Source organism: Hyaena hyaena, unplaced genomic scaffold, assembly GCF_003009895.1.
Source record: "Hyaena hyaena isolate Hyena2069 unplaced genomic scaffold, ASM300989v1 scaffold_17, whole genome shotgun sequence".
Classification (NCBI taxonomy): domain Eukaryota; kingdom Metazoa; phylum Chordata; class Mammalia; order Carnivora; family Hyaenidae; genus Hyaena; species Hyaena hyaena.
Genome location: NW_024080648.1, coordinates 4,075,134 through 4,093,398, shown reverse-complemented (window position 1 = coordinate 4,093,398; position 18,265 = coordinate 4,075,134). Strand labels below are relative to the sequence as shown.

The following is an 18,265-nucleotide window of genomic DNA, read 5'->3' as shown; positions in this document are numbered from 1 at the left end:
TTCATGTCACCTCCGCCCTGGCTATTCTCTCCAGGAGACTTCTCTTCATACTGCCCTGGGCTTAAGAAGGTCTCAAAGAGAGGGTTCATACTCCTTTTCTCCACAGCCTCTTCTAGGTTACTGTGTTTGCCCACCCTTCACCTTTTCTCTTTTCTTTCTTTCTTTCTTTTTTTTTTTTTAACATTTATTCATTTTTTGAGAGACAGAGCACAAGCAGGGGAGGGGCAGAGGGGGTACACAGAAGGCTCCAGGCACCGAGCAGTCACACAGAGCCCGATGAGGGGCTCAAACTCACAAACTGACAGACCATGACCAAAGCCAAAGTCAGACGCTTAACGGACTGAGCCACCCATGCCCCCCAGCCCTTCACCTTTTCATATCATCTCTTCTTCATGGTCCTCCAACCTCCTTCCTTTTTCCTATGGCTCCAAACGCCACAGCTGGCATGACACCTTCTTTCACTGAGTGGCTACCATACGTGACAGGTTCAAGAGACCACAAACTAACCGTCCGGCCTTCCCTAGTGTACTAGGGATACCATTGGTCTGCCAGACTCTGGAGGCTACAGTTCCACTGGTTATCTTTGATCCTGTCCTCTACCTTATAGCAGCACCTACCTGGGAGTTTCCATGAGGTTGGCACGAGTAACCCATTTAGCACTCAGGGCCTGGTGCGGAATGGGCCCTGCACAGTGTAAGCTATTAGTTGATATCTTATTATTCACAGTGAATTAATAAGTAACCAGCCCCCATGTCTCCCTCTTCATGCCTTTCAGAACCGTCCATCCCACATCCCTCCTTTCCATTCTCACCGCTGCCTTCCTTATCAAGGGCCCCTTACCTCCCATCTGGACCGGAGATAGAAACTCCAAGCCAGTCTCCTTGTCTCCAGCCTCTATCCCCACTTCCTGATCTGTCTGGGATAGAAGATCCAGGAGAGCAAATGAAAAGCTAACTCGGGAGGCGCCTGGCTGCCTCAGTCTGTTAAACGTCCGGCTTTGGCTCAGGCCATGATCTCACAGTTCGTGGGTTCGAGCCCCACATCGGGCTCTGTGTTGACAGCCAGCTCAGAGCCTGGAGCCTGTTTCGGATTCTGTGTCTCCCTCTCTCTCTGACCCTCCTCTCCCCATACTGTCTCTCTCAGAAATAAATAAAAAACATAAAAATAAATAAAATTAAAAAATTAAACTTTCAGATTAATTTAAAAAACTAAAAAGAAAAGCTAACTCGGATAATGTCATTCGGTTCCTCAGAAAAGTCGGGGCTCTCCTGCGGGCAGGCCTCGCCTTCCTGCCGGCCCCACGCTGCATTTCCGGCCTTGTCTCCGGCAACCGCGCTCCAGCCAGACTGCGTAGGAGATCCCTGCAAAGCCTCCCTCCGCTCCCACGACCGTTGCTTCGTGGGTACCATTCCTCTCCGCTCGGAGGTCCCCATTGGCCACGTGTTGAAATCCTGCTAAGCCCGCTTCTTCCGTGAAACCACTTTTTTTTTTTGTTTCTGTGTTTTCCTTCTTTGACCCCCACTGCCCCTGCATTCTCTCCCTCTCACACACCTTCTATTTTCCCCGTAGGACCTCATCCAGTGCTAAGTAGAGGGCACTCCATAAATGCTTGTTGACTAAAACTGAACACCTTTCTCCCATTAAGGGGAGCGACACCTCTCTGTTGTTTGGGGCCTAGTCTCTGGCTGGGGAGAGATCAGACATGGGATTACTTTGGTCCAATCTTCACGCTGTCTCACCCCTCACATTCCCCAGCTAGTATCTCCTCGGAATAATTTGATGGTGTGCACGTCCCCATTCTGCCTTTTTCCTCCTCTAATTCCAATTCACTTCAGCTTACCTACCCCAAAGCCTTTATCCTCATTTTCCGGAATGTAACTGCTCTCTTACACAGAACGGTGCTCCTGGACTAAACCCTTGAAGGGAGTCGCTCTTCTTCAAGGTCTGATCTGTATCAGGGCATGCAAGCAAGCCCTGCAGTTAAAAGTGTCATGAAATGGACTGATAAGTGGCCAGAAGCAGAATGCTGTGTGTACACAAATGGCCCTGCATTGCAGGATGCAGTTTGGAAGTTCGAGCAAGAATTGTTTATTAAAATGCATGAGCTCACTGCAGCTTTCCTGAGGAGATAACATACTTAACAGTCACTGGTGGAGCACTGCATAAGAGAATGGGAATTTTATGTGGATCTAAGTGAGTCTTTTGAAGTATTTTTTGATTCTTTTCATTAGGCAGGATGAAGCCATCTTTAAGGCCATGTCGCTGGCATAAAAAGATGCACGTTGTAAGTCAGCAACTACAGTGTGATGCATTTATTTTGTGTGAGCACAGCAAAAACACTTGGGAACACAGTTTATTTTGCAGAAAGACGGAATTAACCCTTTGACCGCTGTCCCATGCCACAGAAACGCCGATCTCGTCACACGATGTTGCATTTGCTTCTTATCATCGTGTTCTTCTGCCTGTTTCTGTATTAAGGATAAATTAAGTAAACAGAAGAAAATAAAGTGGGGAAGTGAGTGCCTCCTATGTGCTCAATCCTGTGAGGTGGGTGTCCCCACCCGGGCCTTACAGAGTAAGAACAGAAACATCGAGTCTGAACCATGGGAACCAGAAACTTCTCACACCCCAGGGGTGTGCCATCTCCCTGTGTAACTGATGCTTGGATGTCCTTGTGCTATTTTTGTATTTCTCCAGTGCAGACCCCTTTGTACCTAATCTGCTTCTCAACACCCTGCCCACATCTTAGTCAAGAGAGGCCTGGACCCTTCAGTTTGTTGATTGCTGCTGGAGGCTAAGCAGAGTTTTCCTTCCTTGTTTGTTTACGTGGTGTCCCCTCACTTTGGGAAGGAAGAAAGATAGGGCTGGACTCCCTGTGCTTGGGGACAAGGAGGCAGCATGGAGTGGAATCGTCCGGCAGCGGGGCTAGACAGCTGTTCCCCCGGCTCCCAGGATTGCCATGTTTCAGCAAACGGGCCCTGGCAAGTTAGTGTACTTCCTGGGTCAGTTTTCTTCTCTGTAAAACGGGGGTGATGTCCCTCTCCTGGGGTGGCATGGCGCAGGGTAGGGACTTGACCAGTGTTAGTTCCATCCCTCTACACCTTCCCCCAGATTCTATTCACACTCAGGAGAAAGCCAGACATTTGAGCACGAGGCAGTGTTCCCTACATCCCTCTACCTTTCTCCTTTTCTCACCCCCAGCCCAACCTCAAAATCCTGTCTTCTCCCTCTCTCCCCTCCACTACCTCCTCACCTCTCAGGGCTAGATCTCAAGGAAAGCCCAGGGATCTCAAGGGGAACCAGTCTTCCTCTTCTCAGCTGGGGGGAGGCTCACAGACTCATCCCCGGGGGGCTGAAGGGCAGAGGATCTAACCAGAGTTACAAGACATTATCTCTCAGGAGGGCAGGAAGGGCAGAGAGAGGAGGCCGTGGGTGTTCTTCCGGGGTCTTCTCCCCATTCCATTTCACCACAGCGCCCCTACCCAGGCAGGCTCAAGGTGGTGACCTGGTGGCTAACATCTTGAGGGAACACCCCGGTCAAGGTGCGGAGCCTTTCAGAGGCAGCTGGGGGAAGGGACTGAGTAGGTGTGGGCTGTGGTACTCTCTGTTAAAAGATATTTATTTAGCCGGAGGACTATCTCGAACTCAGTATCTCAGAGAGTGAGTCACTTACTGGAAACCGTAAACACAGGTGTAATATTGGCCTTCGTAAGTCCTGGATGTCCGAGCGGGTGGAAGACCAGCTCTCTCCAGTCCAACCGTTCATTCTATATCTAGAACACTGAAGTTCCTAGAGGTTAAGCAAATGGCCTGGGGCTCAGTCCAGGGACTGAGCGGGACCTGGAATCCGAGGTCGGGATTCCCAGTCCGGCTCCCTCGCGCCCCAGTCCGGCTCCCTCGCGCCCCACTCTCCTCCCCCAGGCTACAGTAATCGACAGTCCCGGTGCCCACGCAGCTTTCGGGACGGGTCTGGGATCCCAACCTCACTGTTCCTCTCCCGACCCCTGGCTTTCTCGTCCCCCACCCCCCAGCCCCCACCTCCAGCTCTCTGGCTTTACCCGCTCCAGAGTCTCGCAGAGCCGGCCGGTTGAAGGGATGCAGGACACTTATAATACCTATATGGACTTAGTGGTGAGAGCCAGGCTGCCAGCACCGATAGTCGCCGTGGCAGAGGCGCGCACCGCCGTCTCCGGGAAGGGGGCGAGCGGGGACCCATCTCGCGGGTCGGACGGCGCCCAGTCCCGGGCCAGGGGCGGGGCCTCACGGCCGGGAGCGGGCGGGTGGGCGAGGGTGGGAGGGGCGGGGAGAGTTTGGAAGACTCGGCTCGCAGAGCCGCAGCCCGCCGGCTGGGAGCTGGCGGCGCGCGGGCCCGGGTAGGGGGGCGGGGGCGCGGGGCGGCGGCGGGGACTGCGGAGGTGCGGCGGGAGCCTGGGCGGGCGGCGTAACCGGAGGCGGAGGGGGCGGAGCCGCGCTCGCAGCTGCCACCCGGCCTCCGGGCCCAGGCAGAGGACACCCGCCCGCGGCCGGGCACGCACCGCGCGCGCTCACTCTCCAAACAATGCTCCGAGGCGCCCGGCGGGGCGGCTGGTGGCTCGGCGACCGACGGCGAGGCCGGGGGGGGCGCGGCCCCGAGGTGAGCCCGCGACGCTTTCTCCAAATCCGGCCTCTTTTTGTCTGGCGAACGTGGCCGCAGAGAGGAGCTCCGGGGGAGCGCCGCGGTGGCCGAGAGGGCGACCCCCTGTCGGCTTTCCCCCGGGGTGACAGGCGGCCGCTCGGGGAGGGTGGAGCGTCCGGACCGCGTGCGCCAGGCGTTGTGCTCCAGGTGCAGGCTCGGAGCCCGGAGCACACGGGAGCCGGAGGGGTGTTTTCGATTCATTCGAGCATCGCGCTTTTTTAAACGGGGAAACTTTTCCTCCGAGTTCGGGGAGGGGACACCGACTGTTGTGCTGCTTCTTGATGGTCTTGCTTTTCTGTTTGGGGCGAGAGAGCGGAGCGCTTTGCGAGTTGCTAGCGGGGAGACTTCATTTCCGCGGCCAGCCGTATTGTCAAAGGAGCAGAGAGCGAGGGAGAGGCCGGCCTGGATCCCGGGGGTGATGGTTTGGGGCCGCAGGGTAGCCGCCGCTGGCGCTGCACCGGGTTACGTGCCAGCCTCCGAGTCTCCGGAGGGAACGAGATGATGCCTTTCTGCCCAGCCCTGGCTGAGCCCTCTGAAAGGGGGCATACTGTGGGCGCGTTCTTAACCTTTGCGTGTGCTGCTCGTGTTCCCAGCCGGACACGCGCGCACACGCATGCACACTCGGGGAAAATAGAGCCTCTCCACCTCTCCACTTTCAGGTCCTGTAAATGGGAATGGAGGCACGGCCATCTGTGTTTATTTTTCTCAGGTAAAGCTCAGCCAGCAAGAACGTGGCTTTGCAGAGCTGGCTAGGAAAGCCCAAAGGTCCAGGGGCCAGGAATTTTGCAATGCCATCAGTGCAGAGTCAGGTTCCGCAGACCTTACTGATCACCGGCCCGGTCTGTGCTAGCAACCTTTTCCCTTTTTGAGAGGGAAATTTGACAGGAAGCCCTGGGGAATTCTGCAGCTACTTGGCCATCGCGTGGTCCAGTGGAATTCCGCCATCCTCCTTACCGGTTTAGACTGTAGTACGTCTAACCCATGAAAATCACATTCCTACTGCTGAGATTAGATTGCGTAGCATTGGAGAAGGAAAAAATAAAATGAAAAGTTGGGCGAATATCATGACTTACCCTCGGGGGGTGGGGGGAGGAGGTGTGTTAAGACCGTCACTTTGTTCTTTCTGCCCAGGGAACTCCTGCCAGTGGGGTATTGAAACCAGACACTTTCCATACATACTTTTCTCATCCAGTGTTGCATCAATTTAATTGTGATATATATACATTTATCAGGTGAGTGTTTTCTGGAATTCTGTCACTTCGGGGTGAGGCATGAACAAGCTTTGATGCAAGCGTGAGGGGTATTTGGAGCCAAAAGGTTTAATTTTTACAGACCTGGCCGTCATTCTTCAGATTCTTTTGGAAGTGGGATGGGAGTGTGTCTGACAACTTCAGTCTTGCAAATTGCAGCCACAAATCTAGTGCAGAACTTTGCAGAGGCAAAGATATTTTATCATGACTTGGATCAGAAAGAATGCTGGGATCTTTTTCTAATCTTGCACTGCTGCCTCCCACTGAACTGGGGGAATTTGCATAATTCTGGGGGCCGCCTCCCCTCGGAACGTGGGCAGGAAGGTACCACTCCCAGGCGGTGGAGAGTTGGCACTGTTAGGCGAAGCGACGTTCCTGGTCTGTGAGCGCCACTTGAGTTTTTCACCATCTTTCGCTGAGAACAAATAGGAGATCATTCCAGGCATGGAGAACAGACAGAACTGGAAAAGTCTTTTCTGGCTCGACAGGGCGGTGAATTCTGTTTGCTGTGACTGAGAAACCAGTTTTAACAGGATGCAGTGGGTCAGTGATGCTAGAAGGCTAGCACTTCATTCTGTTCTCTTGTTCAGAGACTTGCCCCTAAAACCCTTTGCATCTCTGAGCAGTTGTGTCGGCGATAGCTGTGCCCATGTCAGAGAATTTCAGAGCTGGGCCAGCGAGCCAAGAGAGGGTGCATGAGCCGGCGAGGCTCTGAAGGAAGCTTCCCACTCATCAATCCGGAGCCAACCAAAGCCCCAGGGCAGTTGTGGGGCAGCGCCAACAAGGATGGGGGCCTCTGGCACCAAGCAGACGTGACAAGTTTGTGCTCTCAGTTGCCTGTTGGGGAGGAAATGAAATGCGGCCACCCCAGACTGCCTCTTTGTGAATCTGCGGTAGCCCTGAGGAAGTGGTTGGATGCCCACCTCCACAGTTAGCTCAGCCTTATAAGGAGCTGCAGGAATGCAAAAGGCCCAGGGAGAACTGGTTTTGAAGCTTGCTTCTCCCTTGTCATCAGGGTGGGGGTGAGGGAGCTCAGGAGCCTCTGCCTGTGGTAAAGGGGAGCCTGTTTTTCTCTGTGGTCCGGAAGCCTGTCGGCTCCCTGAGAGAGGACCCACTCCTCACCTTGGGGCAGGGATCTGGAGCCTTCCCCTCTGAATACGGCTATGCATCCTCCCCTTTTCCCTCCTTGCAAAATTTAGCAGCCCAGCCAAAGCTCTCCGTGGCTTTAGATTATGGGAGGAAGAAAAAACTCCTTGCTCTCCTCCTCTGCTTGTTGAAGCTTAGTGACCTCTTCTGGGGAACTTGGTGAGGAATGAACCTGCTACTTGGGTGTATTCAGGGGAGGAAAAGAACCGAACCCACAATCAGCTTAAAGAGAGGGGTGCATAGGACCCACTAACAGTTGCTGGAAGACAAATACTTGTCTATTTCAGAGTGTGCGTTTAGCTCAGGGAGGCAGTGGCTTCGCAGGAAACGTTGGAGGGAAGGGAAGCAAATTCAGCCCGAGTGCTTGTGGAATAAGCACCCTTGTCTGTGGTTGTGTGTGGGACAACAGAAAGAGAGCACTCTCCAAAAAGATTCTGGAGTGGGCTCCTGGCTCATTCCACCTGGTTAGTCCTGTTGATAGTTTAAGTTTGTTTATTTATTTATTTGTTTATTTATGTATTTGAGAGAGAGAGAGCACAAGCAGAGGAGGGGCAGAGAGAGAGGCAGACACAGAATCTGAAGCAGGCTCCAGGGTCTGAGCTGTCAGCACAGAGCCCAGTGCAGGTCTTGAACCCACAAACCATGAGATCATGACCTGAGCTGAAGTCAGATGCCTAACTGATTAAGCCACCCAGGCGCCCGTGTCCTGTTGATAGTTTAGAAGGCATGAACCTCAAAGCAAGTTCTCACTGGAGGACAGTGGAGAGCAAACTCTCGGGCAAAACTTCTAATTGGATGAGATTCTGTTCACCTTAGGTTTATAAGAATTATTTTCTCATGAACACCCTCCTTATGAGGAGCTCAGTTCATTTAAATGAGGAGAGAAGAGCAATGAGCAGCAAGCAGGTAATGGCCAGAGACTCTGTCTAATGAAGGACGTGATGAGGTGAGGGGTTGCCTGCACGGTTGGCCTCACTTCCCGAAACCACCAAACCCCCTGTGTCTACGGATGAGACTTAGTTTATGTCATTGCCATTGTTTTCTCTGTCTATAAGTTTTTGTTTTTGTTTTTCTACTTATTTATTTATGTAATCTCTGCACCCAATGTGGGGCTTTAACTCACCACCCTGAGATCAGGGGTTGCACACTCTTCTGACTGAGCCAGCGAGGCACCGCTCCATCTGTAAAATGGGGATAACAGCTACTTGCAGGGTGTTACTCAGGCTAATTGATTAATATCTGCAAACCTTTGAGCTCATCTTGAATGGGTGACTTTACTAGGTCTTATGGGCAAACTCTCTGTGCTCAGTTTGACTGTCAAGGCCACCTCTCAACAAACCTACGGTCTTACCTCCAGGGCTATAACTGTGATCATCTCTTCCCTCTGTGCTATTCGCTCCAGCCACCCTTCCACCTTAGGGCTGTGGTAGTCAGGCCTTTCTCTTTCTGTTACCCCCTTGACCTGAAGCCCCTGCTCTGTTGACCTCGCCCAGCACTGGGTTGACTAACTTATATTTAGTAAGAGGAGGAGGGCAGATTCCCAAGACGCCAGACCTCATGACCCAGTTCCCCTGAGGGGCAGGCGGCACCACGCCTCTCCCCTTCCTCCTGCATTTCATCTCCGCCTCGCCAGAAGTACCAATCAAGCGCTGGGCCCAGGTGCAGGCCTGCACAGTCCTTGGTTACAGATTGGGGCCTATTCTCCGGAAGCCACCGTTTTCCCTTGCAGAACTACTTTGTAGTTCATGTCCTAAGCTCTAGACTCCCCCCCCCACTCCCCCCGCCCCCAGTAGCAGGGAATGCACAGAAGACAGGGCAGTTCCTCATCTAAAACCCTATGTGATTTCCTCCTGTCACAGTCCCCAAACCTCAGCGCTCAGGACTTCAGGGGACTGAACTGTCCACTCTGCTCTGTACTCCTGTATCGGAGTTGCATTTAGTTTTTACAGCTTCCTGTAAGGCCACACCCCTGCAGAGTGACTGGGAAGGAGCATCAGTAGGACAAACAGGTGAGGGTCTCAGAAGAAATAGAATGCTGATCTTGACCTTTCCTTCTCCTTTTTACCTCCTTCCTCCCCTTCCTACACCCCATTCAGATAATTAGGTTCTAGCTGGTGATGCAGCCGTCCTCTGGTCGCGTGGATCTCTGATCGGGCAGGTCTCTGCCATTCCCTGGAGCCGTCCGTGCCCCACGCCTGCCTCCCGTAAAACCTCGCCAGAGAGCCGGGCGCAAGATGAGCCAGCACACCGTCTGCTCAAGATGCACCAGACTGTCCGCCTGAGCCCCGCGAGCCCCACCATGTCTGCGTGCAGTGACTTCGTGGAGCACATCTGGAAGCCCGGATCCTGCAAGAACTGCTTCTGCCTGAGGAGTGACCACCAGCTGGCCCCTGGCCACCCCCAGCCACGAGCGGGCAGCCTGCCCCCTCCACCTCGCCTGCCCCCCAGGGCAGAGACCTGCCGCCAGGAAGATGACGGTGTGAACAGCTCCCCCTACTCCAAGCCCACCATCGCCGTGAAGCCCACCATGATGAGCTCAGACGCCTCTGACGTGTGGACGGAGGCGAACCTGAGCGCCGATGTCTCGCAGGTGAGGCTGACTAACGCGTGTGGTATTTTTACAGGGGCTGCTCTTGTAACGCTCGGTGGCTGGCCGCCAGCCAGGGAGGGCTGTTAGAGCAAGACTTCTGCAGGACAGGATGGCTTCCCAGCAGCTCGCCCCATGACTGCCCCTTCCTGGCTGCTGCCCTCCTTCCCAGCTGTCCCTGGAGGCTAAGAACCATCAATCCAGTCCCTCAAGTTTATTTTATTATTATTTTTTTAATTTAAAAATATTTTTTTTGTTTTATTTATTTCTGAGAGAGAGAGACAGCATGAACAGGGGAGGGTCAGAGAGAGGGAGACACAGAATCTGAAACAGGCTCCAGGCTGGCAGTCAGCACAGAGCCCGACTTGGGGCTCGAACCCATGAACCGTTAGATCATGACCTGAGCCAAAGTCGGCCGCCCAACCGACTGAGCCACCCAGGCGCCCTCAGTCCCTCAAGTTTAAATGCAGGCTGTACTAATTAATTATCTGGGGGCACACCAGAATGAAGCCTTTTTTTTTTTTTTTTTTTTTTAGTTTAAACAATTTTTAAATTGATAATGAAAAATGTGTACACAAGTAGCAATAATTGCATAACAAACGCCCTGCATCCCACTGCCCTTCACCAGGAGTGTCGACAGACCGGCCCATGACCGGGTCTCTGTCTTGCTTCCTCTCCGCCCCCACCTCCACTCTGCCTTCCCTATGATTTTCAAGCAAACCCCAGATAGCACATCATTTTCTTACACGTCTTAAAAGATAAAATCTTCTTAAAACATAGAACCACAATACCGAGATGGCTCTTAAAATATTAGTAGTCGTTCCTTCATGTCTGATTCCCAGCCGGTGTTCAAACTTCCAGCTGTGAAGCTTGGATTTTTCGCAGCTTTGACCTGGGATAACTGAAGACAATCACACCCCTAGAGATTAGACCGTTCCGCTCATCCCACAGGCCGCCCTTACAAAGGTGTAATTATTTAGAGGGTGTGCAGAGTCCCACTGCCTCTAGACGTGCCTAGAAAGCTGTCAGTCAAGGACATTCTTTCTAAAACTGCTTGGGACTTGTTTGACCTTTTTGCCTTTTCTAGTTTTCCTAAACCCTCATGGTGAGTGGATCAGAAGGGTGTGTGAAAGCCTGTGTAAAATCAGAGGTCAGTTTTAAATCGGAAGTGGCTTAACTGAAGAGAAGCATTTCCTGTGGTTGCAATTAGCTCCCTGTCCCTGCTCTATTTGTCATGAGCCAGTCACACCCATTCGCCAGGCTGCACGCACTACCTTCAGCCTTCACAGACATAAGCCAGGGGCCCTTTCAGTTCCGAATCATCTTGGAAAGGAAGCAAAGGCAAACCCTACTTTGGAGCTGCTTCTAAGGGGTAGGGGGAGACTTTATTTTTTATTTAAGTTTATTTTTACTTATTTTGAGAAGAAATAGAGAGCCAGCAGGGGAGGGGCAGAGAGACGGGGAGACAGGATCCCAAGCAGGCTCCGGGCTGTCAGCACAGAGTCCAGTGCGGGGCTTGAACTCAAGAACGTGAGATGATGACCTGAGCCTTCACCGACTGAGCCACCCAGGCACCCTGGGGCTCGGGGAGACTTTAGAAGGGAAGCACAAGGGGACCGTGACTTCAGGGATGGGAATGACCAGTCTATATCTTTGTCTCCTTGTTCAACTAGTCCAACCACTTAGGTAGGCTCGGGCTGAGGTCATAGCCCGGGGAGCAGCAAGGAGGCTGGGACCCAGCTCAGAAGCCACCCCTTACTCTCCCAGCCAAGGTATTTTAAAAAGCCTTAGGACTCTGGTTTCTTCAGGAATGTACTGTGACATGGTTATCAAAAATTAATAAACATAGCTCAAAAATTAAACTCAAAACTCTCTTCAAAGCTCTTAGGAGAACTTAACCTCATCAGGCAATTTGCGGGAGAAGGCAGAATGTTCCTTTTTTAGAGTTTTTCCTTCACCTCCCTCACTGGCTGAAGCCAAAAGAATGACAGCCCCCGGGGAGGAGAGCGCAGCTCGGGGTCTGGGAAGGCCAGTGGCTCCGTGGGTGTGACAAGGAAGAGAGGCCGTGGGGTGATCAGAGGGGGAGGCGAGTGAGACGCTTCCTCACTGCGGCACAGAAGACCGTTCACAATGTCATGGCCCTTCCCTCTCACTTTTTCTCTCTTCCTTTTTTCTCTGACAAGGTCTAATGTAAGTCTTTTAACCTTGGGGCTGTGTAGGTCATCTGGAGACGAGCCCCCGGCAAGCTCCCCCTGCCGAAGCAGGACGACGTGCCGATAGTTTACCTGGGCACCTTCCGTGGCGTCCAGAAGCCCGCTGGGCCCTCCGTCTCGGCAGATGGCCACTCTCACTGCCCCCCCGCGTATGCCATGGTCGGTCTGCACAGCCTCGAGGCCCGGGGGGAGCGGAGCACTGCCTTCCACCCAGTGAGTTTCCCCAGTGAGAAGGGGGGGCGAGAAGATAAACCCGTGTTTCCCTACCAGGAGCTGACCTCCACTCAGGAGAGCTTCCGCCAGAAAGTGGCTGCCTTTGCCGGGATGACGTCCGGCTGTCACAAGGGCGCTGGGCCCTGCCCCTCTCCGCAGCCCCTGCGGGAGTCCCTGCCCTCGGAGGATGACAGCGATCTAAGGTGCTCGCCTTCAGGGGACAGCGAAGGGGGAGAATACTGCTCCATCCTGGACTGTTGCCCCGGGAGCCCCGCGGCCACGGACACCTCCCAGGCCGAGGGCTCCCGGTGCAGGCCTGGCAGAGGGGACTGTCCCGCCACGTGCTGGGGGCAGGCGGTGGGTGCAGGGCCCACTGAGGAACAGAAGCGGCTTGTGGGCTTCCCAAGAGAGAGCCGCAGCCGGGCCCCCGCTGAGAACCCTCCCCGCCTGGGCCCCACGAAGCCATCCCTGCCCTCAGAGGTGGCCAGTTCTTCAGACGGCCTCTCCTGTGGGAGTCCCAGCAGCGGGGCCAGCAGCCCCTTCGCCCCCCACCTCGAGAGTGATTACTGCTCCCTCCTGAAGGAACCTGTGCCAGAGAATGAGCCGGACACTGGCTGCCACATGGTGGCCTCTAACAGGTGCCTTGGGCTGACTGGGGAGCCCCAACCTCCAGCCCACCCCAGGGAGGCTGTACAGCCCGAACCCATCTATGCTGAGAGCACCAAGAGGAAGAAGGCGGTTCCAGCACCTTCTAAGCCACAGACCACAACGGAACATGCAGCAGCAGCTGCTCGGGGTCAGAGCCAGGTACTGACAGCTAATGCCTGGGCTCAGAAAGTGCCATTGGGCTGGGGCCGGGACAGGGAAGGGCCAGATAAGGTTCCCCAGGTGGCAGCCACCATCACGGTCATGGCAGCCCACCCAGAAGAGGACCACCGGACCATCTACCTGAGCAGCCCCGACTCTGCCGTGGGGGTACAGTGGCCCCGCGGGCCTGTGAACCAGGACTCGGAGGTGGCTGAAGAGGAGACTCCAGTGGGGCAGGGGCTGAGCTCCAGAGAAAGCCACCGTCCCGACGCGAGTGAGAACACACCCAAGAGCAAGCCTGCCATTCCCCCCAAGCTGTCGAAGAGCAGCCCCGGGGTGTCCCCCGTGTCCCCTTCTGCCTCCCCACTCTCTGACCTCAGCGAGGGGAGCTCTGGGGGTGGAACTGGACCCCAGGCTTCATCCGGGGGCCCCACCGACTCTTCTTCTTCCTGCCGGCCCAGTGGCATCACCACCGGCGACTCTGCCCGCTGCCACCCGTCTGCTGCCACGGCCTCAGCCTTGGACCTGCGGCGGCCCCGCTTCCAGACGGGGGCCTGGAGTCGTCAGTGCCGGATCGAGGAAGAGGAGGAGGTGGAGCAGGAGTTGCTGAGCCAAAGCTGGGGAAGAGAGATGGAAAATGGCAACACAGACCCCTCGAACTCCTCCACCTGGCACCGTCTCCGCCCCACAGACGGCACCCCTGGGCAGAGCAGCAGAGTCGGGCCCGGAATGAGCAAATCGGCCTCTTTCGCCTTTGAGTTCCCCAAGGACAGAGGTGGGATTGAGGTATTCTCACCCCCTCCGCCGCCTCCAAAGTCCAGGTGAGTATGATTGTCTGTGTGTATGCCGGGGCTGTCTGGGAGGACAGGGGGAGGGCTCTTCCAGAAAGAACTGTGGCCCCTCTCCCAAAAGCCCTTGGGGCCCGAGCTCTGGGCGCAGCACTCGGGGCAGCAGCATCTCCTCAAAGGCCTTGTGCCTTTCTGTAAATTTCTAAGTTGTTATTGTTTGTGCTCAACAAACAGACTTGCAAGCAGTACCCTGCCCGCGATTGGCTATTTGAAACAGATCTTTCCTAGAAGCACTGCTAAGCTGCCCCTCTTTTCTGAGGCTCATAGTTTTATAAGCTGGTGCTCTTTTCCTCTCCATCTCTCTGGAGTACGTCTAGCAGGCTTTTTTAGGGAAAACCCAGAGATTCTCCATTTATTTAAACATGCAGAAGAATGCCAAAGGAGGCTATGCTGCAGAATTCGGAGAGGCAAGGAGATGGGAAGGCCCACGGGCAACGCCGAACGTGTGTTCCAGAAACAGGCTTTGGAGCCAAGACCCAAATAGTAGGTGGCCCTACACATGGTTGGTAACCTTTAGATGTGGGCTTTTAGGGAGGGAAAGTAGTTTCATTTCAGCGTGGTGAAACTCACAGCTCTGTCCACCACTTCGCTCCTGTCTCCCGCCAGTTTCAAGTACCTTTCAAAGGCCCAAGATAAATAAATGCCTTTTTTAAAGGTATCGAGGTGTGCACGGAATTAAAAAATCCCTTCTTCTTCGAGCAAAACTGATTCCTATCAGGGCAGGGAGAAGCCTGCTGTTTTTTTTTTTTAAAAAAATGACAGCCCTTCCAAACAGACTTTCTCTAGTTGTGTCATTTCCAGTGATTCTGTTTCAGCTCATGTGCCTCCGGGTTGATGTCGGAAGCAGGGAAACGGACCACAGAGAGACACAGCTGTGAATACTTGACTTTGAACATCAAGGCGCCTCAGGCTGTGATGCTCTGTGACATGGGCTTTTTCCATGACCACTACTTTGTTCTGGTATTGTGCTGGCCACCTGCCATGTGGTATAGACATCCTCCAGATCCTCAGGTGATCGCAGACTCCCTTTGGCTATAGTTTTAACTTCCTGAGTGAATGAGGGGTCCAATGGCTAAGAATAGCTCCCTTTTATACGGTACTTACTATGGGCCAGGCCTGGATCTAAGGGAATTAGACATGAACTCATCTGATCCTCAGAACAGCCCTAGGAGGTTGGAATTGCCATCCCCAATTTACAGATGACAAAACAGAGATAGAAGGAGCTGAGGTCACCACCAAGATAACCCAGCTGTGCCTGGGAGCGTCTGCTCCTAAACACATAGAGTGCTTCAGCAGGTGTAGGAAGTGAAATATGTCTGCCTCCGGCCTGGGTAGGTTAGTGAGAAGCATGGGCTTTGAACTTGACCAGAAAATCAAGTTCATAATGCATCTGTTTTACCTAGGGGCTGAGTGATCTTGAGCAAGCCACTTGCTGTGACTGAGCCTCCCTAAAATTGGATGGTGATAACAATACTTTTATAACATCCTGTTGCTGAAAGACTCCAGTGAGAGGAACAGAATCCAGTAGAGAGTTGAGTTATTATGTAGGCAAAAGCCACCTGGAGCTATTATTGACTGTGGCAGGGACACCCACACCCTATAGGAGCCTTCTGGCCCAATCCAAAGCACACCACCTGAACACCACCTCTTCCTTGGAGAAGAAAGTAAACCTTTCTTATGTAAGAATTAAGGGCTTGGTGGAATCCAGTCACCACAGCAACGTGATTCAGGGTTTGCATTAGCATCTGGGTTGACATCAGAGCTTTTTGGCCCAGTTTGTTATGATAAAACCGTTGGATTATATATAGCTCAAACCAGGTGGGACTCTCAGAGGTCCTGGCTTCTAGCTCTTAAAAACAAAAAAACAAACAAAAAAAGTTCTTAGTTTAAGGGCTTTAAGGAAAAAAAACTTGGAAATAAAATTAGCTTAAGGAAACACAGGAAAGAGAAAAGAGCATCTGGTACTATTTAAAATAAAACAAATCATATATATTTTCATTTGGGGAAGTTTTTTAAAGCATTACTGACATGTCTTGAGTCATCACATCTTCCTCATGAGGAGATATGAGGGCAGGCTTGGGGCCATAAGCTGACTTGTAATTCTGGAACTCAGTACTTACTGAGTCCCTCTGAGGAGGGTGCCAGAAACCCAGTCTTCAAATCTAGCAGGTCAGGGTGGTGTCACGTTGGACTATTAATGAGAATACAGCCCACAGTTGATGCAGGACCAATAGAGAACTGAAGTGGTAACTATGTCAAACTGATGTCAGTTTCCGAGTTGGAAAATGTTGGAAGGTCTTTGAATGATATTCAAGGTTAACTTAATTTCTTTCCATGGTTCATCTGTTAATCGGTCCTAGTTCTAAGGATCAGCCTCACCTTCAAACAAAGATAACGAATCTCACGATGTGTATTACATGCACTTGACCCTCAGAGAAAGGGGTTGTTTCATACAGGACAGTGTTACTTTTCATTTATATTTCTTAGCTCCTTCTGCTTTCTTGGACTATTCCGGAAGAACACAGAATCATTATCTGGTTGGCCTATGGTCCTGTTTTACAAAACTGTGGCTTGGAGGGGAAAAAAAAAGATATTGAGAATGACTTGACTTTCCTGTGGTCTTAGTTTCGATGTTTGGCAGTGGCTTATCTGTCTCTTTGAGATACGGTCCTCTGTAAACTCCCATTAGGGTTCTGGAGAAAACTCTTGCTGTAGTGCCATGTAGGACAAAGGTTCTCAATGCTCATGTCCTTTGCTGGGAGCCCTTTAGAGGTGTTGAAGCGCACCTAGTTTTCCTCTCAGTAGTTGAGGTACGGCCAGGGTCCCTCGGCACCTGCTGTTGCCAAGGCAACCGCCTGCACCCCCGGGCTCACCTACGTAGACTGACAGACCTCACTGAGTCTCTGGGATGATTTAGTGCACCAATTTAGGGCAGAGTTCAAAGGTGAGGATTGACAGGTACTGCTAGTTAGGAGACAGACCCGCGGGAAACAAGTACAGACTTCTTAGTTTCAATGTCACATTCAAGACTTAAGGCGGTTTAATGAGAGTGACAGTGCCTGGGGGAAATAATTCAGATGCAAAAGAATCAAATTTATTTCTGCTCTTAATTTCACAGTTGCAAACCTGGTTTTAAATGACCTATGGCTTTTGAGTGACAAGGTCAGTTGAGGGAGAATCATTGGATTAGGGCAGACAGGAGTTTCCCAGAGAAACCCCAAATTAGGATGATAGGCCTGCACTTAGAGGAGGAGTTCCCAGCAAGGGAATAAGAACTCAGACAAAGTTTATATGGTTTTAGTGTCCAGCGGTCTGGCCCCAGGTGAGACTAATCTAAAGAAAAAAGTTTCTCTGAGACAGTGAGAGACGTTAACTTTTGAAGTTTTCACTCATGCTGATTATAATTTTAACCCGCTGCTTAACTGCATCCACCCCCTCCTCTGGGGGGATTCCAGGGAGCAGAGACAGAGTCTGTCCTTGGGCCTTTGCTCAAGCTGGATTCCCCACTTTCCGCCCCACATTCTTCTCGGCAGACAGGTGATGACAGTGTCGCCGCTGGGGCACTGCTCTGTCCACAGAAGTGGCCCCTTGGCTAACCAGAGGAATCAAAATGACTTCATTGTGTGGTCTCTTGGTAACATGGGCTCTCAGCGTGAGTACCATGGCCGGGTTGGTATTTATCTCCAGACTCCATCTCCAATCCAAGTAAAGCTCCAGATGCTTTATTCTTGCAATCCTTTCTGCTATAGTGGATTAGGGTGGAACGGCAACTATTTGCTAGGAAATCCCATAGTCTTGATGGTTTTCTGTGTGGCATTTTGAAAAGCACAGTTTGTATTAGAAAGCACAGTTTGTATGTGCCTTGAGAATCTTCTCTATGTTTAGCCTTTTAAACATTTTTAAAAATGGTTATTTATTTTTGAGAGAGAGAGAACAGGTGGAGGAGGAGCAGAAAGAGGGAGACACAGAATCTGAAGCAGGCTCCAGGCTCCTAGCTGTCAGCACAGAGCCCAATGTGGTGCTCAAACTCCTGAACCGTGAGATCACGACCTGAGCTGAAGTTGGACTCTTAACCAAATGAGCCACTCAGATGCCCCTAGGTTTAGCCTTTTTGACAAAACTGAGATAAGTTAGCTGGAGGTCAGTATGATCCAGGGAAAAATGAATATCAGAGATACTAGAGGGAGAGAAACTGCCCCCACATATTCGCACCAAGTTTGGAAACAGAACAAAGCACATCCACAATGCAAGTTTATATTCTGCTCCCTACCTGGGGCAAATTAATAGTTGGCCTCTTCTCATGAGTTTGTGGATAGAACCTAAAAACACTGGATATCTATCTCATGATGTTGTCTGGACCCGGGAAAATTAAAATTGATTTCTAGATCTCTGTTATGTAATTTAAAAAAATCACAGAGGTGAACAGTAGTCGGTATCAAATATTTTAGAACTTCTCTCCAGTTTTAAGCATACATTCATGGCTACGGCTAGGGATTAGAGATTCTTTAATTCATCAGATATCTACT

The 18,265-nt window shown here is 52.1% G+C and overlaps 1 protein-coding gene across 2 annotated transcripts in view; it reads left to right on the top strand.

The window, feature by feature from the left end:
• The window catches only part of PRAG1 (PEAK1 related, kinase-activating pseudokinase 1), a 71,005-nt gene that overhangs the window by 14,938 nt on the left and 37,802 nt on the right, over nucleotides 1-18,265 (top strand). The window contains exons 1-3 of one of the 2 annotated variants that reach the window (XM_039221126.1): nucleotides 4,580-4,633; nucleotides 9,176-9,661; nucleotides 11,878-13,712. In XM_039221126.1, coding sequence (XP_039077057.1) covers nucleotides 9,332-9,661; nucleotides 11,878-13,712 — 2,165 coding nt within the window. In that variant the 5' untranslated portion in view covers nucleotides 4,580-4,633; nucleotides 9,176-9,331. Of the gene's footprint in view, nucleotides 1-4,579; nucleotides 4,634-9,175; nucleotides 9,662-11,877; nucleotides 13,713-18,265 lie in introns of those variants that run through there. The other variant, XM_039221137.1, reaches the window with a different exon arrangement.